Below are 24,596 nucleotides of genomic sequence, written 5' to 3'. Positions count from 1 at the left end.
AGCGCTGATCGAGGTTAAGCTCATCTGGTCTGATCGCGCCGCAGATGGAAGTTCATGAAGGCGACTGTGTGCAGTGCACAGCGCGAGAGTGTGTTGCAGTTTAACACGTGGCGTGATCAGCTGCGGTGATAGCGCAGTGCCCTCGTGCAGTGGCCAGCGAAGCTGATCTATTTGCGCCGCCGCTGGTTCGAAACCGCAGTAGCGGCAATATTTATTTTATTTCTGCATGAGCTGTTGCTATGTTGGGTTCTGCCAAGGTCACCTTCAAGGTCAAACTTTACATAAAGTCGGCGAGACGGCTAGACCTCGTGAAGTAGTGCTTTCGCACTAAAAAGGAAACAGCCCTGATAATATTTCTCACACTCTGGCGCCAGTGGTTGTAGCGTCGACGCATCGCCTGATCTGTGGCTCTGGCCGCCGCGGTGGCTCAGTGGTCATGGCGCGCGGCTGCTGACCCGAAAGACGCGGGTTCGATGCCGGCTGCGGCGGTTGAATTTCGATGGAGGCGAAATTCCAGAGGCCCGTGTACTGTGCGGTGTCAGCGCACGTCAAAGAACCCCAGGTGGTCGATATTTCCGGAGCCGTTCACTGCGACGTCCCTCATAGCCTGAGTCGTTTTGGGACGTTAAAGCCCCATAAATCATAAACCATAACCTGTGGCTCATTTTAATGCAGGTTTTGGTATAGCCAGAGGAAAGTACCTAGATTTCCCTGTGAACGATATCCGCATGTTGACAACACCGGCTTCCGTGAGTGATCGGATTCGCGTGACGCCTTCTACACCTACTTGCCGCAACACTTCTACTTCAGGAACTGTGCATCAGCTCTTCGCTTCACTTCGGCAGCAGTGGTGGCAGCGTCGACACATCGCCGAATCTGTGGCTCTTCTTACAGCAGGTTGGTGGTTAATTTCTTTTGTCTGATGATAATCTTGCTATTAGCTGCCGCCTCTGCTGCCACTGTTTATTTTTTTTTTGTGCTGCTTTGCTTCATGTCGACAATTCGTGAACTGTCCAAGGAAGTCGAGAGCCTCAGGGTTGAACTAGAGTCAGTGAAAAAAGCCCTAGCATGTTCAACAAATTGTGCGAAGTCTGTGAAGCAGAGAGCGGATAGGCTGTTGAATGAAAACCGGGCACGTATGAATGAAAACAAAGAACTCAGTGAACAGGTTGCTTCGTTTCAGCAATACTCACGCATAAAAATGTAGAAATAAAAGGAGTCCCTTCCAGTGAAAATGAAAACTGTCTTGAAATTGCATGATTTCTGTAACATATGCGCCACAACATATGGACCCAAGTTGGCTTTCATGTACTGCTCATCATCTGCTTTTAAAAAATCCCGGGAGCCTTATTTTAAACACCATGCAGGTATGGTTGCTAAATATAGCCTTTGTATAAAGCGCTGCCAACAAGAATCAGCCTGATACAATCGACCGCTTAAACATCGAACATGGAGTGAACGAAACGTGTTGCAGGACCATGTCTGCTCACTTGCTGGGCCACTCAAGTGAGCTCAGCGCTGAGGCCCGAAGAAATGTAACAAATAAGCCGGGTAATGTGTAGCCGGAAGTTAGAGCACATGGGGTCTCATACGACCTCGAGCGTTTCCACTTCGTCAGCCATTTCACGAGCCCCACGGCACCGCATGTGGTTTCTTTCTTTTTAGCAGCAGTCGGTGCATCTTCTCTTGCTTGTTCGGCAGAAAGTGTACGCTTTGCTTGAAACTCAACCCATACGTAGCTCTCGTCTGTTCGGTTTAGGAGGACGTGTCAGAGCCGATTTGCTCCTAGCGCACTTTTTTCATCTTTGTGAGGTTTCTTCGCTTAGTCCCTAATAGGCAATGAATCGATGGTGCTCATGTTGAATACATTGCGGGTGCTGGCTATTCTGCATGCTTAGCACATGAATTCGCATTTCTTGAAGCATTCTCCACCCCTTTTCCCATCCGCTTCTTTTAAATGCCCTTCCATTGGCTTGCAAAGGTAAGCGTCACATGAAACACGAGCCGCACAATTGGAACGAGAACACAAGCAAGTAAAAATTTTAGCTTCTGCAAAGGAAACATGGGTGGCGTCAATCAGCACTTCCAAATAAAGGGTATTTGTTTCATTCAAATAAAAATCAACTGTCCTAGTGTTCTGGTTCCCTCAGGTAACACCTCCTCGTTTTGCTGTTCGCGTGTCAAATGACGTGTTCCCGTTTCATTTTACGCTCATAATTAGCGGTGTGTGGTATCACTTTTACGAAACCGAATCAAATGTGAATAGCTTTGCTTTGGTACCGAATCCAATGCGAATCGAATATTTGTACGATTATTCGCTAGATGTGGGAATATTCGCACAAAACGAATATTCTTAATATAACGGATAATATTACGAATATTCAAAACGAATATTGAGCGAAGCGCTAGCTGTTGCGCTATAACTCATAGAGTTAAAGCTGTCGATGCCGAAAGAGGCAACAATGTAGGGGCAAAAAAACGAGAAACGACATCACGTGACTGTGATGTCGTGCGCATCGGAAAATTAGATTTTTCTGCTGGCGGCGACGTCGTGTAGACAAGCGCCACATCTCGGTTGATGAGGGGGTCGACAGTTATTAGTAATCGCCTTCAATATTGGGCATGAAGGCAGAGTTTGCTGAACCTGGATGAACCCTGCCGCGTCGCCCAGTCTTGGATGCCATATGTATGAGCATTATGGACGCCGCCACATGAATGGACCAGATCGCGGCGCTGAACGCGTAGATCAATCGCGGCAGCATGCTGTGCGGCGTCCAAGTTGGCCCTGTTTTTGAATCACCCCTAGAAGAAAACAACGGCGTGCCCTATTGCAACTTTGTGCCTATTATAACAGAACTGTTCGAAAACTTGAGGTCGTATTCGATTCGTTTCGAATAATTTTGAACGTGCACTATTTGATTTGTTCCGCAGAAGGAATAGAAAGACATTCGATTCGGTATTCGAGTTTTTCTAATATTCGCACACCCCTACTCATTACACATCGGCGCATCCTGCCAGTTGCGTTCACTAAGAAGTAACCTGAAAAAGCCATGCAGTAATAAGTTTCCATTATTATCAGCAGCACGTTTACCAGGTTATTCCATAAGTAATCAAGCCGGTACCTTGTGAATGTACTGAGTTCAAATTCATTTCTTTTTCAAACCGCAGTGGTGGCCAAGTGGTTGAGCATCCACCTCGCTTGCGGGAGGTGCGGGGTTCGGTTCCCAGTGCTGCCGGATACCCACCGGTGATACAATAGGTGCAAGCTTTCCCCCGGTCTGGTGCTCGGCTTATTTAGAGTGAAATGTTTGGGGAAAATGGGTCATTGACCCCACCTCGCGAAGTCGAAAATACATTGTGCCATGGCGCTTTTTCGCCATAGCTGCCCTTGCGCCAAAAAATCCATAATCATCATCATTTCTTTTTAAAAGCTGCGGTTCTTTCATTTCTCTATAATGGCGCTGTAAGCTTTCTCTTTATCGTTCGATAAATTTCCTCCACGATAGCAGCTTCAGAAAACAGATACGTTTTGGAGACTACTTCGAGAATATTTGATGCGTTATTTGTACGAACCGGTTATGATGTATTAATGAATTCACATGATTTAGGTACACATTGTTGTACTCGCGCGGGTGACCAAAAAAGTTGTCTTTCCTGTTCATCCCACAACATTTCTTAAAAGCGTTATGTATCCTGTGATTTCCCATTAATAACACGGATTAATGAAAATGAATTGAAATATGTCTTTCAAGTAATCCATTTGCAAATAAGAAAAAATTGGACAATGACCTTTTTTTGTTAAGCATATTTTCCAGGCTATTATTATGATCGTGACGCCGTCGAGCTGTTATACAGGAATAAAAAGTTAGAATGACCCAAAGACAAAACAAGACTTCGCGAGTAAAACCGCTAAACTCAACAATGCATTAACAGAAAGACCATACGGAGCATGATACTCTCCCATAAGAGAATGTGGCCTTTGAAGATGATTTAATAATTTTCACGCTAAAATCACATTTTGCGCTTTCTGAGAGGAATGAAAACCATGTGAGATACCAGGTGTCTTTCAAAAATCCACATCCTATAGGCACTTGGAATTAGGTAAGCTTCCCCCTTCAGCAATCAGTTCGTGAACCTCTGTAAGATGCGAGGAAGCGGTGGTACATTTAAACAGTTTGCAGCTTAGTGGTCGATAATAAAATACAAAATATTGGGCTTAGTACATGTCATGACACCATCTACTGTCACCGGCTCCTTCGCGGATTAATTAAGGTCACGTGACGCTCACCGCCGACGCACCTGCTATAACGGTGCCTGGTGCTTTTCTTTTCGTATTTCTACTACCGTACTACATTCGGTGTCTGCAGTCATGGTTTCTGTCTAAGCGGTGCTGCAGTCGTCCCTGCGGGTATTCTCAAATGCATTACCCTGAATTAAGTAGTTTTCTTTGGATTAGTAGTGCATAATGTCTTCATACAGGATGAGTTTGTTTATGTACGTTTGCCCATTCCAATAATATGATTAGTAAGGTTCCGGTATTGTTATATAAACTAACTGCTCTGACGCCGTTGATAATGCTCACGAAAATGTGCACTACCACACAATAGGTATTCCTAAAACTTGATGTAATCGCCAACCAGAAGACAACAAACGCTGGACATTTATGAAGTTTCACGTCAACAGACAAAACTGGCGCCAAATCAGACAAAACACAGCAACAAAGAGTGGACGGGCGCAACAGTTGGAAGTTGCGCCCATCCCCTCTTTCTTGCTGTGTGTTGTCCGATTTGGCGCCAGTTTTGTCAGTTGATATGCACCAACTAGCCCCCCAACGTGTTCTACTCAAGTTTCACGTGAGGCGCAACGAATGCGATTATTGTGTTAAGCTAAACGAAAGGGCAAGATCGTTTTCCAGACAGTATTCCAGCCTTCGTCGGGGTGCTCCGAAGAGGCCAAATGGAAAAATCCGTGTTGCATTATTCACTTCTATCGCACCACAGTCCTTGGTTGGGTGCAGGGATGTGTGCGCGGCATGATCGGCATGACGGTGATAATCCTTTAGGAGAGCGCCACTCTCCATTTTCTCGTCTCGACAAAGACCGATCTCAAGCCGCTCTTGTAAGCCGTGTTGATCTGTGGCATGTGATTTGCCTTGTATACCGGGAAGTGACATCACCAGGCCAGGTCCGTCTGTGTGAGGCCTCCACCTGCCAACTGTGGCAGGTGGCAAATGGCATACAGGAAGAGTTCGGGAAGAACAAGCTGGGTCTTACCAGCCCCACTAGTCAAATTCAATTTCATGAGCCCGGGCCTGGTCAAGCTGTTACTTACGCAGCTATTTGCTCAGGCCACTTTCTGTCTTGTAAAGAAAGTTAATAAACTTCAACATCAACAACGTTGGTTAAACGTTACGTATTACACTAGGAGGGTCCAAAGTGAAAACTGCAAGGCGGCCTCCTAACAGCAAGCGCATTACACGGCGATACGAAACGCAGCAGTGATAACATTATTGCAATGATTAAATTTTTAAACTAGCAGTATCGAGCAAATTGCCAAATTCAGCAAAAAACTCTAATTAGTTCATTGGGCATCAGTCAATAACCTCATGAAATGCTGTTTATTGCGAGTCTGAAATGAATCTAAAGCACTGATGTTTCAATTTCAGATGGCAAAGTGCCCCATAGTGATATGCCAGCAAGTTGAGTGGTAAATATGGCACAGTTAGTTTTAACCTTAGTAAAACGAAAACTGTAGCGTTCACTAAATCTTCTGTTAATCCTATTACTGACGTCAGCAATGGAGAATGTTTCAGCCGGAATATTGCGACTTATTAATCGATACATGAGCGATTGCATGAAAGGAAAAAGGCAGTCACTTCTGACAAAGGCGTCAACAGGTTCCAAAGCTTTCACCTTGCCAACACATAATGGAAATAGGTGCCGCTGTGTTTCATTTGCCATTTGTGACGAGACTGAACAATTTATTAAATCACAATGCAAGGCCACTTTATCACTTCGTGTTATTTTCGCGATTAACTACACAATCATCAGAGTAATTATGTATAGGTGACGATATACAAATAGGCAAATCATTACTAAGGATTAGAAATTTAGTCTGTCTAGAACTGTGACTTCAATTAAGAAATACACGTAGCCGTTGGCAGTGACATATTGAGAGCGATTACTACAAAAATCTTTCTCCAAGTTGACAGATTGCCTCATTTTTAGCACCGTGCATTCGCATTGTATCGTTGCTAGTTGTTTAGGTGACACGACATTCCGAAAACTCATCGCATGGAATGCCGTCTGCCAGGACGTCTTGCCAAATGAACCAACGCTGTCGCACGGGCTGAACGCCGTGAGTCAAGTGCAACCCTCACTTTACTATATGCATCTCAAAACAGCGGGGCCGGTCTACACAAAGCGGCTGCTGAGAATCTGTTCTTTCGTTTGCGGAGTAATCGGCAAAGAGGACCATCCGAGAGGTTTCTGTGGCTGAGGTTACCTCAACTGCAACCGGGTCGCACTTGCACTAAAGTTCCTAAAGCGCTGCTATTTTCACGCGGTAAATCAAAAGAGCCGTTTTTTTATGTATGTCCTGCAATGTGAACGAAACTCACTAGATATTTATTGCATAAGAATTTAACAACCTTCCATGATACTCCAGATTAAACCGATATATGATACCGGCTGGAAAAGCAATGCGGGGTGGGAACAGACCAGTGATTGCAGCAGAGGAATTTAGGCGGCCCTTTATCAGTTTAAACCCTGCCACTCGAGTAGAAGCTCGGAGTACGGACCTTACCAAGACGCCAGCTGGCGCTGTTATATGTTGTTCGCACTCTCAAGCCGTCAGCGTGGCTGATGTCTCGGTTTCGAGTAACATGGCGCGTGTTGCTAGCACGTTTACTCACTGCCAGGTTACGCTTTTGGCGCAGCTGTTGCCTTGGACGCGGGCGTTATCGACTATGACGTGTATGATGGCCTTTCCTACAGGGAAGAAGACCACAAGGCCGAGCTGCCGCCACGACCGATTCAGGAAGGTGCATCTCAAGTACGCCGCTCGACGCTAAGGCACGTGCGCTGAACAGATATCCTGGAAGCGAGACAACTTTTCAGCGGCGGTGTCAAGGAGGCGAAGGCGGTGAGCAGCCGCTTGGGGAAAACTGCAGTGCGCGAAATGACCATGTGCTTGATCTGCGCTTCCTTGTGCTGGGGGGAAGGGGGGGGGGCGTATTAGCGGCTCGAATTAATGAAAAGCGTTTATCCTTCGCTCACTCTGGAAACCTGGGGCATATTGCTTCAGTAAGCATGCAAACTCTTAGTCTCGGCTTATGAGGACGAATGGGGGAGTGAACAGCCTACGCGTCATGCTCTATCAACAAAGGGTACTGCGCACACACAAACAAGGACGTCCTTGATTGTGTGTGCGCAGTACCCTTTGTCGATGACGACTGACCGACTCGCCCAACAACGCACTCTGTTATGCTCTACGTATATCGTCCTCTCCCTCCGCCCCTCCTGAGAGCACGGCTTTGAGCCAGTGATCGCCTCGGGAGCAGAAGCGCGACTCGAGGAGGTGACGGGAAAAGAAGGCTGGCTAGCAAGCGACTTTCCTTGTGCAAGCAAAGTCGGTGATCCATTTCCTGGCAAGTTTCATTTCATTTTTCATTTCAACATGACCTTAAGCGCATCCAGGAATGGTGTGCCAATTGGTTAATGGAACTTAACCCTAAAAAATGTAAAATCTTGTCCTTCACGCGTCGCCGTAACTCACTTCATTTCCCATAAGTCATAGCTAACGTACCTGTACACCCGGTTCTATCATAGAAGTACTTAGGCATTACCTTGTGTAGCGACTTGTCCTCGGGCACACACGCTATGAACATCATTTCATCCGCTAATAAAACACTTGGATTTTTAAGACGTCATCTTCGCCAAGCCCCTAAACATGTGAAGTTATTAGGGTACAAATTCCTTGTCAGACAAAAATTAGAATATGCCTAACCCATTTGGAACCCGCACCAAGCTTACCTTATAAATTCACTCGAATCAGTCCAAAACAGAGCAGCCAGAATCATTCATTCATCATATTCTTACGGCATCAGTGTGTCAGCGTTGAAAGCTGAATCCGACCTAATGCCCTTATAATCTCGTCGCCGCATCGCCAGCCTTTGCTTGTTTCATAAATTTTTCCATGGTTCACTCGGCCGCGCACCCTATATCGTCCCTACAGCCCGCATATCTCATCGCACTCGTCATCCTTTTCAAGTTTCCCGACCTCGTGCCCGAACTACCACATTTGCCGCATCATTTTTTTCCCGTACTGCAGCAGACTGGAGCGACCTACTCAACGACATCGCAGCCATCACATGCTCATTCAAGTTTGCCAATAATGTTACCAATCATGTTTCGTTGCCAAACATATATGTACCCACCCCTTATGTAATACGCCTCGTGGGTCTTTAAGGTAATAAAATGAAATTAAATGAAATCTCTTATAAATACCACCTGAACGCGCAGTTGATACAGCACATCTATTTACAGGGAAGATGAGGACGCCCCAGCTTGGAAGCAGTCATTATAACATAGTCCAGCAAGTGCTTTGAAGTCTACCTTCTTGGCAGGCACCTTCGTGGTCTTGGTCTTTTTTTTTTTTCATGGCTTTACAGAAACGCCAACCAAACACGGGAACGCGGAAATCAGCAACCAACCCGCGACGCATACCCGTAAATATGTCGCTTTGCATTCTGAGCGCATCTGGCACGAACCGTTTTTCTTTATTTATTTATGACCCTGATGCTTCCTTGTCACTGTGCTTCTGTTGACCGCTAGGCTGCGCGCTCCCCGCCGTGATCCGCTCGCGGTAAGCACGCGCGCTTGTTCGGTTAGCCGGATGCTGTTTACGGTGCAGTAAGCGGTAAATATATGCTACAGCTGCCGGTTAGTACTACCCGTTGGCGTTTCCCTGATTTCCTGGGCTATCTTTTGCCGGCTTCCTCTATGCTTTCAGAAAGGACGGGCGTACTAGGAGTAAGCTTCCTATCGCGGTTCTGCTCAAAATCATGGAGGACGGACTGCCTATAGTGAAGACGCCTTTCCCGGGCGGCCCCTGTGTAAACAGTGAACACTTCGGTGAATGGCAACTCGTTAGTTCAGTAATATCAAACCAGAAGTTATGGTTTCCACTTCCGGATAAAATAAGCGTTAATGATAGCATCAGAAACGTTTCATGTTTTATTCCAGTTACCGTGTCAGCCACCGGAATAGTATTGTTTCACTTCTCATATCTATTTCGAGAGCCTTAATATTAACATAAATAACTAACCAAACTGCTTCTCCTTTTCTTCCTTAGGGTTCAGTAAATTTTCTCATAATACATAATAACGGAAATGTGTTGCCGTATTGTTTGATGAGTGCGTCCACTCCTTTAGCCGTACATGGCTCGCCTCACTTATTTGCTTCGTAAATTGTGCCTTCACACTGGCAGCAAGGTGCCAAGACTGCGGAAGGCTAACTTAACAAAAACGAAATGCAAGGTCCGGCCACTGAACAGCCAGTTTTTCTTTTTTTTTGCGGGCATTGTATAATAAGTTACGTCTTGACAACATTTGGATACCTTTATAAATCTGTTCAAATAGAAGTGCTAATAAGTTGCCGTAAAAAGCTACAAAAAAGCGAGTCAGTACTTGATGAACGAAAGAGTGAAATGAAGAAGACACATTTTTAATTTGTTCATTAGTCTCATAATTTCGATCGCAGGTCGCGTGATATATTAAACTGCGTCGAGGTTGTTTTGCCTTTCTTACTGACCTAGAAGCAGTGGCTGGTTATGAATCGTAAGGCTTTGTTAAATTTAGATAACTTATTTTTTTTTTATCAGCCGAAGTGGATTGGCGGATATTGCGAACGGCTGTTGAACCCAAGGTTGCGGGTTCGATCACGACCGCGGCAGCTGTGTTTTAGATGGGGTAAATAGATGACAGAGTGCTCGTCAAAGAGCCTCGAGTAGTTGAAATCAATGTCGGACCTTCAACTACGGCGCACCCCGTAGCCCACAGTATCGATTTTCTGCGTAAAATTGTTTAATAAAATACCTATTTATATTTTCATCTTAGCGGTCAGTTCAGACGGAGTGCCAGCGCGACAGATCGCAACAAAACCTGCTCCGGGGAGCAATCTCTGCAGGTGGCAATCAAACCACATTAAACACCTGTCACTAATGAGAGGCAACGCACCACACAAGAAGAAGGAGGGGAGAAGAAACACGAGTGTAAATATGCACCACCATCGCCGTGAGCAGAACGGAAATAACAATTTTTGTTTCTTTGTTTATGCCGTCCCCATTATGCACGTGGCGACGTGTCTTGTCTGTCCCCTTGCATCGGCATGGAGTTACTCTCAAACAAACATGGAGAGAAAATTTCGCAGACAGCACAGAACGGTTATCGCGCCTCGAATCTTATCAATCCCCTAGCGTAACGCTCGTGCAAGCAGCGACCTTTCGCAACATCTTTTGGTGGGCCACTCAAGAAACTAAAAGGGCTATTTCTGGAGTCACGGCTGCAGATTTCTCCATCGTATTTCACTTGGCATACTTTTTGTTTTGTGCAAGAGAGCTCGTAGTTTTTGATAACCAGAAGTCTTAACCCGTTCACACATTAAGCCCATTTAGCAGATAATATCTATTAATAGCTATGTGGTGTCGTACGCCGTAATTAAAATCCCAGCGCTCATCTGGTAGCAAAATATGTTTTTCACGTGAATCTTAGCAGTAAGGGGTGCGGGACCCAGGTACACAATAACAAAAAAACTTGAAAAACTCATAAGCTTCGCCTTTAAGAGTAGAACGCTACAGCGTCATTGGGTCCCGATCTCATACACTCAACACTCTCACAAAGACCTAATTCCTAGTTAGCATACTGATAATTACTCATGTGCTCACCAGTGCACGTCTCTAGACAGTTCACCAAGTCAAAGACCACAACGCATTCGCTGCGTTCACCTTTATTCAACTTGGACGAGCGATCCATCGAGGCCTATGGGCAGCGTGTCCGTCTTGCAATCCGAAGGTGCTTGGTTCGATTCTCACCCAAACTCAAATTAACTCAACTTTGTTTTCAACTCAGTGACTTTCCTTTGGATACAGGGACCTCCATGAGAATATTGTCACCGGTCCGAACATTCTCTGATTCGTTGTTGAATTGTATTAGTTCTTTGCTTCCATAGGGATTTTCCCTCACGGCCAGCCGCGACTACGATGGCTTTTCTGCAACACGGAACCCTTAACGCTGTCGCGTAAAATACATCACGCTCGGTACTGCAACGGGAGCGCTGCGGTGTCTCTGCAATCTTCTGTTTCCTGTTTCAGTTAGCAGTTGACGAAACCAGCAGCGTTTCATATATCCCTGCTCCCTCTCACCTCTGCACCCTTGGCTGCCTTTTCTTTATTTTCCCAGTACATGAAGGGATCTGTCGTCTTTTTATCATAAAAACGACATGCGAGCCAGCTTGTTTTTCATACCACTTTCAGCGGAGTTCACAATCCACAAATAAGTACCGCGCTCAAAGAATAGCTCATGGGAGACACTCGCGCGGCTGCAAAAGGCAACACATTTGTCTGCGACGTGGCTGGCGTGTGCCGCGACCGTGGCACGCGTCACCCACCAACGAATCATCAGCGCGCTTTAATCTAGTCTCGTCGAAATTCAAGGGCGCCCTATGCGTCACGGCGGGATACGCGTGCTGGCTTCAGTTCTCGAACCACGCGCGTGTGTGGACATCGGCACATGACGACGCTCCTGGCCGCTCGTCCAATTTCCTCTGCGCGTACGTGCGTGCGAGACCACGGGCACGTTCGCATGTGTGCGCGCTATACGCGATTTCCTCAGCTTATACATCACATTTGCTCGCGGTCAGTTCGTCCTCTGTGCCCTCGCAATTGTTGCATGAGCTTAGCCGGCTCATCTGCGCGCCTTCGCACCGTTACGCAAGACACACAGAGCGGAGAAGGACCCAGTTTGAGCTGCACGAAACGTATGCTCATACCTTGTCTGGCGCAATTTTGTCCGAAAAGGCTGCATACTATGTTCAAACATCGTGTCAGAAAGGCATACACAGCAACTAGAGTAAAGAGGCAAATCAAAAGCGGCTGACTGACAGTGTGAGCAGAGAAAGAAAGCGCTTCCTGCAGACCGAAATCACACGATAGTAAACCAGGGAGGGGCCCGGCATAAAACGCTGGAATTTTTTTAGGGCTTCTCGTAACTATCGACTGAGATTTTTTTTAATGGTTTAAATGTTCTGCTGCTGAGTTACATAATCGAGGTTTGACTACGTCCGCGCAGGAAGTTGCTATGTGTTAAACAGAGGCCGAAACTTCCGTACGCTTAGGTTTAGGAGTGTGCTCAAGAACCTCTTAATTACTTAAAAAGAAATAAAATATACATAACTTTTTAACTAACGTGCCACTTACTCTCCGCGTGCTGGTTTGCGGAAAACATGCATTCTTTTTGTTTTTTACTTGCCCTCCCATTTGCGAACATCAGATGTAACTCGATCTGCTAACGAAGTGGTAACTCACGCGGTGTACTGACGAAAGGTAACGGGACGTTTATTTCGCAGTTTGGCGCTATCGGCAAATCACGTACCTCGGTCAGGGCACTAATCTCCAAAGCTTTTCCAGTGAAGGTATGAGGCCGCTATTACCAAATCTATCAGCGGTCCAGTGGTGGTCTTTCTGAAGTTGAGAAATCGAACGGATGGCAGAAAAGTTTTCCCCTTTCGCGGTATGATTATATCTGAAGACTGCTGTTTCACATGCTTATAAACTAAGGATGGGCCTTGCTACCGTGCACCTTGCCGGTTAGTGCCAGTACTTGAAGTGTACGTGAAGCAGCAAGAGTCGGTGCGGCCTGGTTCAAAGCCGTGGCTACCTACGGCTATCGGTTGCTTATACGCTATACGCGGAGCCAAAAAAAAAAAAACTATTAGTCATACTAACCAGGTAGCCCACGAAAACTGCCACAACTTTGCTTCAATTTTCTTACCAGTTAGTTTCCGTGCCTCAAAATTTTCCGTTTTGTAACGTCTAGCCTTGTTCTCTTAATTTTACCAAGCACATTATACGGTGAAACTATATCTGCGTAATGAGGTTAAATTTGGTGTGCACTTATCCTTTCCTGTCGTGTCTTCCTCTAGTCTCTCCTTCTTTACCAACTCGTTCGAATCGTAGGTGTCACTAGTTAGATGGTAATTTTGATGCCTTGAACGTTTCGCACTTTAAGACGTGTATTTACCGGCAGTTACGAACCGTTAGAACTTGAGCGCGCTATTGAAGTTCTCCAGCTAATGGCACCGATTATATCAGCCGTTATCATTTCTTGTTGTGTTGTTATCCCTTCTCGAGAGGATTCAACGATATATTCTACTGTATCGTGGTCTGTTCAAAGCTGTTTGAAAAAATTTTGCATTCAAGGATGGCAAACTTTATTGAAGAACTTAACCTGCTAACAACACACCAATTCGGTTGTCGTAAAAATAAATCCACTGAGTTAACATTGCTAGAGCAGGAAGAAAATATATTAACAGAGTTTGAAAGCAAAGCTGTACTTGTTGATATTTTTGTAGACATTACCAATGCCTTTGAATTAGTTGATTATAACATTTTGGTGCAGAAATTAAATTATTCTGGCCTACTATGGCGGGCACAATCTCTTATGAAATAATACTTGTCCAACAGAACACAAGTAGTGAAAATAGATACCTTTACTTCTACGGCTAGAACTGTCCATTGTGGAGTGTCCCAAGGAAATATTCTAAGGCGTCTACTTTTTAATATTTATCTTAATGATATCATCAATATTAACTGTCAGGCAAGGTTATCATCTATGCAGACACTATTATTCTTTGCCGGTAATCACATTCATATTCTTGTAGAACAATGTAACAATGTAACTAAATCTTTAGAGGAATGGTCGAGAGTCAATTTAATGAAGTTAAATGAAAGCAAAACGTAGTAAATTTTATTCAGGCCGAAAAAGAAGCACATAAATCTATATCAAAATATTACTATCGGTTCACGAATTATTTAACAACACGAGAATTTTAAATGTCTGGGTGTTATCCTTTCTGCAAACCTGGCTTGGGGTAATCACGTTAAATATGTTTTAATCAAAATAAGCGAAATAATTGGTGTAATAGGCCAATTAAGATTCTTTCTATACGCGTTAAGCTCTTGATGCACAATTGGCTTTTTCATTCACATTTGTACTACTGCCAATTAGTATGCGGCAACACAATATCTTCCAATATAGAACATATTCGCCCGTTAGAGAAGAAATATATCCGACACACGTATAACGCTTTCTACACAGCATGTGTAATTCTTTCTTTAATGACTCCGGCACGATTCCAGCTCACAAACCCTACAGATATCGCTTGAGTCACGTATATAAATTGGAAATCTATAGTAATATTAGCAATCTCCGTATTCTAGCCCAAATGCAGAGCAAAGCTCCAAGTTACATCACGAGAGACATTTTAAGTATTGTTTATACCAACGTCTCGGTCAAACTAAGGGAATTGATGCCTGAAGTTCATAACAGCAACACCTATTAATTATTACAAATGGTCCGCTTTAGTCTTTTCACATCACTATACAGAAATCTCCGGCTGATATACGCGGTTTGAGTTAATAATTTATGGCTGTGTTATGTGTCTGCGTTTTTACGTCTGTTTCATTGATGCGCTTAGAAATATGTCAGTGAGGAACATGTGAGTGATGCATATGTGTACTAATATATGTATGTATATATGTGTATATATTCATATGTATGTACGCATATGTGATGCTGCCTCTTGGTCGTATAACAGACTGCAGACCCGTCAAGCTGTATAAGGACAGCTTATTCTCGACAGCCCCCCTTGCGTATTTTTTTACAAGATGGCAAATAAACAATTATCAATTTCACTTTGATAGGCAACTGAATTCAGCTCATTTTTCTGCAGTTAAGCTTTTTGTCTCGGGTCTTCAAAACCACATCTCCATATCAAGCGTCCACCACCTTAAGCTCAGATTAAGTCTATAATTGTTAACTGTACGGAATTAGGAGTATATCGATCTTTTTCGTATTTGCACAGATATCAACAGATACAACCGAACTGATAAATCTGATTGAAATTAGACTGAAAAGATAAAGTAGTTAAAGTGGCATGGCCTTCGCCACCCCGTGAATTGGTGCTGACATGGAAAGCCGGCCGAGACGCACAACTTCAAGCTGTGTGGTATGGATGTGCAGTGCTAGAGGTCACTGGAAGTAAAATAAAACTGCCAGCAAAATTCCGAGGGACAGATTATCAGCACATCAAGGTTTGTGCTGTAACAACCAAAAGGGGGACCTGCCAGATGCGAACCAAATGAGCCGTAGAGGCGGAGCTACGGTGGAAACATAAATACAAGGCTAACTACGTCTGTATATTTAGACCACAACCATTCCCAATAAGGTCTGCGAGAACGCGAGATTTTGCTTGTACCTGAAAGTATTCGTAAGGAGCCTGACCATCAACCTGAATGCCTCGCATCCCTAGGTGTATCAGCGCCGCATAGACCGATTATGACGTGTTATACAAGTCGAAGAACCAAATAAATGGAAGCTAGAGGATTAAAAGAAAGCAATTACAGTCGTCAGGGACCTGTAGTAATTCCAAGTCAGCACTTTTGAGACATGCAGAGTGAAATATAGCCTTGTTTCGGCCCTTCGAGTGCTATACGCTTCTCGTCATATGTTGATTTAAGATCCTACAAAAATTCACCTTTCTTTTCGGCAGTATTCATGCAAGCGTTTAGGATATTTACAAAGGAATACGCTCAGCAGAATTTCAAAAATATCGTTTCCTGTGCGAAACAATATAAACGCCATTGCGGTGTCAATAGTGTCTTCGTGAGAAACATTCCCTGTTTTTCTTTTACACTAGAGTATACTGCATAATGGGAGAGCCTCATCTCACATTTAGCAATTTTTAATGGCCATCTGCTATATCCAAAAAGAATTCAAAATCATGGGAACACGAAGAGTTCTTTTTTCGAAATGAACCCAATCCCCCTAAAAGCAAACAGAAAAACGCGTAAGTTTTTACCCGCATAAACCATCCAAGCTGTTAAATTATATGCTTCACATGTTGGTAAGAGAAACTTTACGCCACAATTTACTGAAAAATTACTCAAATAACTTAGTCAATATCAGCATGTAAATATCGGAAATTAGAGGGCTAGGTCGGGCTGGTTGGTTCATGTTGAAGGAAGCGACGAAACAGCGCTGACAAATGGGACGAGAGAAAAAAACTGACACAAGTACTTGCGTCTGTCTATTTTTTTCTCTCGTCGCGTTTTTTTTCAGCACTCTTTCGTCGTTTCGCAAACATCAGATTTGACACTTTCCGACGTGAAACTCAGTGTTCCGCGCAGTTTTTTTCAGACAGCTTTATTTCCTCAATTATTTTCAAGTTCTGTTTATAGAAAGCTTTAGTTTCACGTACGTAGAGCTCTTACGGGTGACCAGTGCGCATGCGAAGAACGCAAAGGGTATGCGCGAGTCTTACGTACGTACGTGAGATTCGGATTTTTACGTTGCGGTCTTTGTGTTGCTTGCGTACGTAGCGTTGACAAACATGGCGGCACCCTGCCCGTCCGCTTCACAGCGCTAACAGCTTCGTCTCTCGACGCGGTATCGTGTTCTAAACTGCTTTATTCGCCATAAATTTGCCCATTCTTACCCTCGCATAAAGTTTCAAGCGACAAATAGTTTTTGTTTTTCAGATATAAGGGTGATTTCCGAGCTCTTAACCCTAACGAAGCAGCGCTCCGACGCAGTTCGACTGGCTTGGCTTTGACTCGTCCTGTCTTAGTGGCTACAGCAGTGTCTTCGTCTGTCAGTAGATGGCGCTAGGAAGAATGCGTGGCGTCTGTCGCGTACGTGCAACTAAAAGGGTTTGAAACGACATGCGCGCATGCTACGTAGACTTCTCACGTTTGCGTACGTGAAACCTGTACGTACTTCACAACTAAAACTCTCTTATGAAAAGTGATTATGCTGTGAAGAAAACGGGAAAACAATCAGAACATTAATTTTCTGCAATCAGGGACACTGCTGTGTTTCAGTGCAAAGAAATAAATGCGACTACAAGGCTTCTTTCGCAAGCACTGACGTGACAGCCTTATTTTCTATTGTTCACACTCTTTCCTATTGTTCCCGCTAATTGGAATATATGGGATCTAGAACATATTTTACTTAACTGGATCGTTCTTAATTCATGACTAGTAGCGAAATGGTAGACGCGTTCAGGACGCATGGTTTAAAAAGCGAGTAAAGACGAAGACGGAACGAAGAAACAAGGACGAGGAGGAGAAGTTCCGCCTTCGTCTAGGCGCACTTTTTCCATCACGCACCTAAACCAACTCGCCCAACTTATTGCTCTAGTCAGCGTATAGGGCGCCAAACGACAGGACAACGGCTAGTACTTTATAATAATTGGTTTTGGGGGGGAAAGGAAATGGCGCAGTATCTGTCTCATATATCGTTGGACACCTGAACCGCGCCGTAAGGGAAGGGTAAAGGAGGGAGTGAAAGAAGAAAGGAAGAGAGAGGTGCCGTAGTGGAGGGCTCCGGAATAATTTCGACCACCTGGGGATCTTTAACGTGCACTGACATTGCACAGCACTCGGGCGCCTTAGCGTTTTTCCTCCATAAAAACGCAGCCGCCGCGGTCGGGTTCGAACCCGGGAACTCCGGATCAGTAGTCGAGCGCCCTAACCACTGAGCCACCGTGGCGGGGCCGGCTAGTACTTTCGATTCCAGTCTGCCGCTGCTGTTTCGCTTGCATTAATGATTTCAGAGGGAGCCACGGCCAGCTAGTGCATCCTTGAATCTTCGGCGACGAGGCTAACGATCCCATCGGTAGCGTCTTATTCTGTGTTCAGACGTTCCGCAGATCTCTTCAAATCCACCGCAGTCTATGAGAAAGCAGTGCTCGTAAAAATGAAGCAATGAAACCACGCTCAAAAGAGTCAGACTTATGAGGCTCAAGCTGACAAAGAAGGCTCTCACGAGTGGATTTGTCTCATTCTGAAACGCACATCAGCAAGTTATAGCTCATTTTTTTTTTATTTGACATAGTATTTTCTCGCAGGTTGTTTAGGCTTTACTGAGCACCTTTCATTCTCACAGCTTGTGAAAAAGTTAGATCTATTTACGAGCTTTCCATCACAGTAAAATTTGACTTGGTTTCGATTTGTCGATTTTTTTAATTTGGAAAATTAAAAAAAATGCCCGATGGCTACGCTTCTTGGTAATGCGATTTTTCAGCCCTGCTGCTGCGCTGTTGAAAACACAGGCGATCGCAGACGGAACACGCAGTGCTAAACGGAGGCGGACATGGGTTTAGCCTTCAGCAGCGCACACAGGGATCCTCCGCCACTGCGCTTTTAGCTGAGCCTCTGCTCAGGCGAAACCTCATTGGGAACATTTTCAAATGACGTTGCAGCATTTTTCACGCGACAACGACAAAATAAAGGATGTCATATCGGGCTCATGTCATTTGTAGGAAATGACGTTAAACTCGCCTCCTTACAGGGGGCTATTCCCGTTGCTTGGAATTCAGTGGGTTCTATAGCGCAATTCAGTGCCTTATTCGCCGTCTCCCCTCTTCTACTCCAGAATCCTCAAATTTCTTGGGATTCATCATCAAAAACGCGCCTAGCTGCTCACGTAACACACCTTATTACACACTACTTGCTCTTACACTACACGATTTAACATAAAACGTCACACATCACTTACGAGCAAAAACGGTCGCAAACGGCACAAGGACGATTCCATCCATGCTAATTAAAACGGCGCGGCAAAATGCCACGGACAACGGCCAGTACAGCTACCTTCAACATTATAATATCGATAAGAAATCAATTCAGACAAATTTGGGGGAAAATGGGAGAGACGAATAATCAAGCCATCGGCGCGTATATACGATCCGTATAGCTGTGCAGAAAATAATAATAATAATTGGTTTTTGGGGAAAGGAAATGGCGCAGTATCTGTCTCATATATCGTTGGACACCTGAACCGCGCCGTAAGGGAAGGGATAAAGGAGGGAATGCAAGCACCAAATTTCTGGAAGCAGGCGGCGGCGCCGAGAAAGGAAGAAGACGCCGCAGATAGCGTCGAGCTGCATCTACCTCCCCTGACTTCTCGAGAGGGCTCGAACCATCTCGAACCGTGCGCGCCCGCGCGCCGCTCCGCCATGTTCGCGGCGAGAGGATGACCAGGGCCGTGAGCTGAGACACGCTAGCGGGCGCCCGAACCTTCGAGCGTGCTCCAGAACAATATTTTTCTTTTCTTTCTTGTAGCGAGAGCTACACTGGGCTACCAGTCGAGCATTTCGCGGTACATGGGAGAGGAAAGTTGTGCGCATGCGCCGTTACCATGGCAACCGAAGAGGAGCCAAGTGCGGCGGTCGCTTCGCCGTCGCCGCGGCCGCACGCCCGCTCCACCGTCAAAGCCGAGCGTGACGTCACGCGGATGAGCAGCTGTGCAAATCCGGTATGGGCATCACACATCATGAAAGACGAAGACATAGACGATAAATGTAAGGAATGCGGGAGAGGGGACCCTCGACCACATAATCTGGCAATGCACACACTCCCCAGGGGTCAATGAAGGAATAAATAGTAGAGAAGCCTGGGAGACTTTTCTGAAAAGCGGGGACCCCGCCATGCAGAGGAAAGCCATCCATCTGGCGGTAGAGGCCGCGAAGAGCCAGCAACTCTTTGCCTGCATCTAGTCGCGGAGGCCCCGGCCCCTGCCCCTAGGCCTGCGCGCCAGGGGGTAGGGAGTAGGGGGTCTCCATTTCTGATGGAAATAAAAGTTTTTGGAATGGAATGGAATGGAAGATGTGCGCATGCGCCGATACCATGTTAACCAGAGAAACCCCACAGCCGCGCCGCGTTCTTCGTCGCCGCCTCGCCGCATGTCACTCTTTCACCCGAACCCCGCGTCGCATGCGCAGGATTCCGTATAAAAGGCGGAGATGTAGTGGGCGCCTGTATCACAACGTTTGTCATGCATGCAGAGGAGATTCCAGCCGCTGCTAAGCGCGAGTATAGACAAGAAAAGATTAACTCTTCCGATCCTTCTGTTGCCGCCTGGAAGTTGGCTTGAACCAAATAAGAACGCTGGACACTCAAGGTATCACCGCTGTCAGACATCTCCCTTCGATAGCGGTGAATAATGGTGAAGCCTGCTGTGTTCGGCTTCTGCAAAGCGGCATTATCATCCAAGGAGTCTACGTGGCACCAGAAACATCTGTCAAGCAAGCGATTGATGTGGTTGCCACGTGTATTCCAGCCTACGGCCCGGCTTCACAGTTGTGTGTGACTGGGTGATTTCAACAGGAAACAGGACTCTCTTAGTCAGTGTATGAAAGAAAAGTATGACTTTAATTTAGCTTCGGACCCTCACGTCCAGTCTACACAATAGGGAACTACTGTAGAGCTTGTATACTAATGAGGCTTTACCAAATCGAAATACTGTATCGACAAAATTGAGGCCGCTGCATGCTACTTCACAGATCATCGGGCAGTATTCGTCTCTGTCAAGCGAAATGAATAAAAGATGTGTATACCCAATGTCTCTCATTGGTAAACCTACAGTGACCACAACAAGCTCAGCCAGGCAAACGTACCTCTCGCTACGTATATACTGGCATAGCCGAGTTAAGCCACTGCCAATTTTTTTGTGCTCGGCTGCTGCCCCGAAAGACGCGGGTGGATCCCGGCCGCGGCGGTCGTATTTCGATGGAGGCGATATTCTAGAGGCCCGTGTACTGTGAGATGGTGCACGTTAAAGAACCCCGGGTGGTCGAAATTTCCGGAGCCCTTCACTACTGCATCCCTCATAGCCTGCATCGCTTTGAAACGTTAAACGACCATAAAACAAACGAAACCATCTTTTTTTTCGCTGTGGGTCGCCGCCGCGTGGCAAGAGGTGGGCATTTCACCTCTAAAACCTGGACCTCACCTCAACCTCAAAATGAATTTGCCGACCTCACTCAACCTCAACCTCATCAGTTGAGGTCGAGGTCTCCTTTGACATCCTCACCTCACTTTTCCTGAGGCCACTGCTGACCTCACTCAACCTCACCTTAGCCTCAAATTGTGAGGTTGAGGTCGGCTGCTAGACCTCAGAAAACAAACAAAAAACTGAAAAAAAGCGATTAAGAAGTTTTCCAGTAAAACACAATTCCTGAGGAATCCTGCCAGACAGGAAAGCAAAATGACGATGGAAGGTGTGTACAGACACTACTGATGTGAACGCAACCCTCGCGCGGGCAGGGGTTGTCCTATATGCGGTTACCACCAGTACGTCGGTGAGTAGTTTATATGTGTCAATATTTAGCAACCTGCTTCGTGTATACTTGTTCGTATTGAAGCCTCTCGCTCATCCACGCACGAACCGGGAATTCATAAACACAGACGTTCTACACCATATACCAGAAATTGGGAGGAAGCGCGGGAGGGGGTATTCACGATACTCTTTTCAGGCTTGAGAATAGTTACCGAATACAAAAAAACTGGGTCGTCGATGTACTTTCCAATGCGACGGTTATGCAGACGCATATCAGTATATTTCAATTTTCTAGCTCTATCCGGCCATAGGCGAGAATGCTCTTTTGAGTCCTGTGTATGTTTGCCTTCGAAAGCACTTAACAAGCTGCGACTGTAGTACACAAACAGAGGCACGTTGTATTAACGCGACAGCGTTTAAGAGCCCCGTGACGCAGAAAAAGCCGGCGTCGACGGCATCGGCGGCTTTGGCCGTGAGCGAAAAATCCCAGAAACACTAATAAATAAAAGCGAGTAGTAAATTGGTCGAGTTGGGGAATCGAACGAAGGCCTCCAGAATGCGAGACGAGCTCACTGATCACACCGTCATGCCAGATCCATGGTTTGGAATAAACAAAGGCGCGTCTAGTGAATACGGTTTCTTTGAAGGGTGCTTTTCCTTCACTTACGCCGCGGTTTGGGTGTCCATCGAAACATGTGAGATATGCGTCATTTCCTTTCCTTGAAACCAATTTTATTTTCATTTTCCTTGCTTTTACGGCGCAGTTCGGGTGAAAAAAAAACTGAAAATTGGTTTTTTGGGGAAAGGAAATGGCGCAGTATCTGTCTCACATATCGGCCGACACCCGAACCGCGCCGTAAAGGCCGATTCACATGACGAATCGTTCGCCCGCTGCCCGCGCATCACGTGTTCGTGGCGCCAACAAATTGAGAGGCGTGCTCTCGGTCCGCCAAGATGCGCGCGCTAGCTCTGGCAACCACCGCTCTTCCTATTGAAGCGAAAAGCTTCACTAGGCTCGTCAACACCGGGCTTCGCGTGTGAGCCATACTACGATGTGCCACAGCTGCGCATGTGCGAAACTGAGTGACGTTCAAGCGGCTGAAACGCCAGAATCACGAGAGGCACGCCTTGCTAAACGCTTTTCGCTTCGAGATATCTAGGTTTAACACTTTAGCTAAGCCTCCGCCCAACTTTTTTTGGGCTGCTGCATTTCGCTGAGTGACGTTCAGCTGGCGCGCTGTTTTGAACAAGCTACACTGCGTTCGCTACCCTGACAAAGCCATCGACGGGGCTAGCAAGACGGCCTAAGCCATTGAGGAATTCGACAAAGGGCGGCACCCGCACAATTCAATCGCAGTCATGGGTCGTATATGCGTTCCAGCACTTCGGATCTCTGTTGGCTTCTTTCATGTCTAGTTCTGGGTGCATGTTATTTTTGGGGGAAAGGGGGATCCTAATGCGGCTCCTGTTCTGCTAGTAAATTCTCTCCTTTCTTCTATAATTGGTTGTTGGTTGTTAGGGCAAGGAAATGGCGCACTATCTGCCTCACATCTCAGCGGACACCTGAACCGCGCCGTAAGGGAAGGGATAAAGGAGAGAGTGAAAGAAGAAAGGAAAAAAGAGGTGTCGTAGTGGAGGGCTCCGGAATAATTTCGACCACCAGAAGATCTTTAACGTGCACTCACATCGCACAGCACACGGGCGCCTTAAGCGTTTCGCGTCCATGGAAACGCAGCCGCCGCTGTCGGGTTCGAGCCCCGGAACTCCGGATCAGTAGCCGAGCTCCCTGAGGACTCAACCACCACCAAGATTTGTTTCCTTTTCTTAATTTGTCCGGGCAAGGCGTCGCGCCGAACGGGACAATGGCGCTCCGTGGGATCCCTTGGCAACCCTGCAACACGCTGTGGCGTCCCTGCTCTTAAATACGAAGCTTAAGCGTCCTCCAATTTTTAAAACGAAAGCTTTACTGGCCACGAACTTGCGATTTCGCCGTGGCTGGTACTCCGAGGAGGCACATGACGTCACAATGCGCGCCTCGCCGCTGATATTTCTCTTTGTCTCTCGCTCCCTAGTCACTATGCGCATGCGCCAATAGTAGCACCGAGCCACAAGTGTTCCGCCGCTGCGCAGCGCCGCGCCTTGCCTCAAAAATCTAACTTTCAATTTTCAGTCTGGCCTGCTGCCCTCGGAGGTACAGCGAGAGATCGTCGGCATTGCGAGAAAGCGGAGCACACCCCCTCAGTGCTCTGCAGCAGCTGGCCAGAGCCGTCATACACGACGAGCTCCAGATTCATCTCCTCGTGTACACCGACGGCCTCAGTGGCCCGCGACAGCTGCTCCCTTGCTGCGGCGGCCACCATCTCCGCCCTGCGACTGCACAGCCAGCAACACGCAGCCTTCCTGGGCTCCTCCACCACGGCGGAGTTGATGGGGATCCGGCTCGGGCTGGACCTGCTGCTCACCCTCGGCCCTCCGCCGCCCAGGAGTGCTCTGCTGTGTGACTCCCCGCGCCGCCCTCAGCCGCCTGCAATCTAACGGCCCGCGGTACCCCACTAGTGCGGGAAATTCGCTCGCGCATCGAGTGCCTCGCGCAGAGAGGATGCGCCGTGCGTGCACAGTGGGTGCCCGGTCGCTGCGGCATCCGTGTCAACGAAGAAGCTGACGACCTCGCGACCGCTGCACACCAACTACCTGCCAGCGATCTGCCCCTTGCGCAGGAGGACGTGCGTGCGGCCATCCACGACCATCTCCGAAAGCAGCACCCCGACCCACGCATCGCGGGAGGTGAGCGCATCGACAGTGTCACCGGCTGTCGCGCACTTACACGGTCACAACGTGCAATGATCCTCCGCGCGCGCATTGGCTGCGTGTGGCCCGGCGAACGACGGGTGCGTCACGGAATCGCGACGAGTGATGTGTGTGACGGATGCGGCGCAGTGGAATCACTAGAACACCTGCTACTTTACTGTGCCGCGTTCGCCGATGCTCGTCGCGATATGCTCGCGGCCTATAGGGCGCAGGGCATACTACCAGACTCCATCAAGACGCTATTGTGCACTCGTGAGCGAACTTTGGTGAGCCTCTGTGCATTCCTCGAACACATGGTCTTGACGTCCCGTCTGTTCTCCGTCAGGTAGTTACACGCAGTGACCGAAACGCTCCGCGACTTCTACCTTGAACGATAATAACTGGACGCCCC

General features: G+C 46.8%; 1 protein-coding gene across 1 annotated transcript; it reads left to right on the top strand.

Annotated features, from left to right (window-relative positions):
- Positions 1-525: 525 nt before the first annotated feature.
- LOC144114685 (uncharacterized) lies at positions 526-23,932 on the top strand. Its single transcript, XM_077648572.1, has 4 exons — positions 526-749; positions 811-897; positions 6,996-7,143; positions 23,568-23,932. Exons 1-4 carry the CDS (start codon positions 729-731, stop codon positions 23,930-23,932), a joined length of 621 nt encoding a protein of 206 aa, XP_077504698.1. The 5' UTR covers positions 526-728.
- Positions 23,933-24,596: the final 664 nt, after the last annotated feature.

The sequence above is a fragment of the Amblyomma americanum genome, chromosome 1 (assembly GCF_052857255.1).
Source record: "Amblyomma americanum isolate KBUSLIRL-KWMA chromosome 1, ASM5285725v1, whole genome shotgun sequence".
NCBI lineage: Eukaryota > Metazoa > Arthropoda > Arachnida > Ixodida > Ixodidae > Amblyomma > Amblyomma americanum.
Note: the sequence above shows the minus strand (reverse complement) of the source record. Positions and strands in the feature narration are given on the sequence as shown.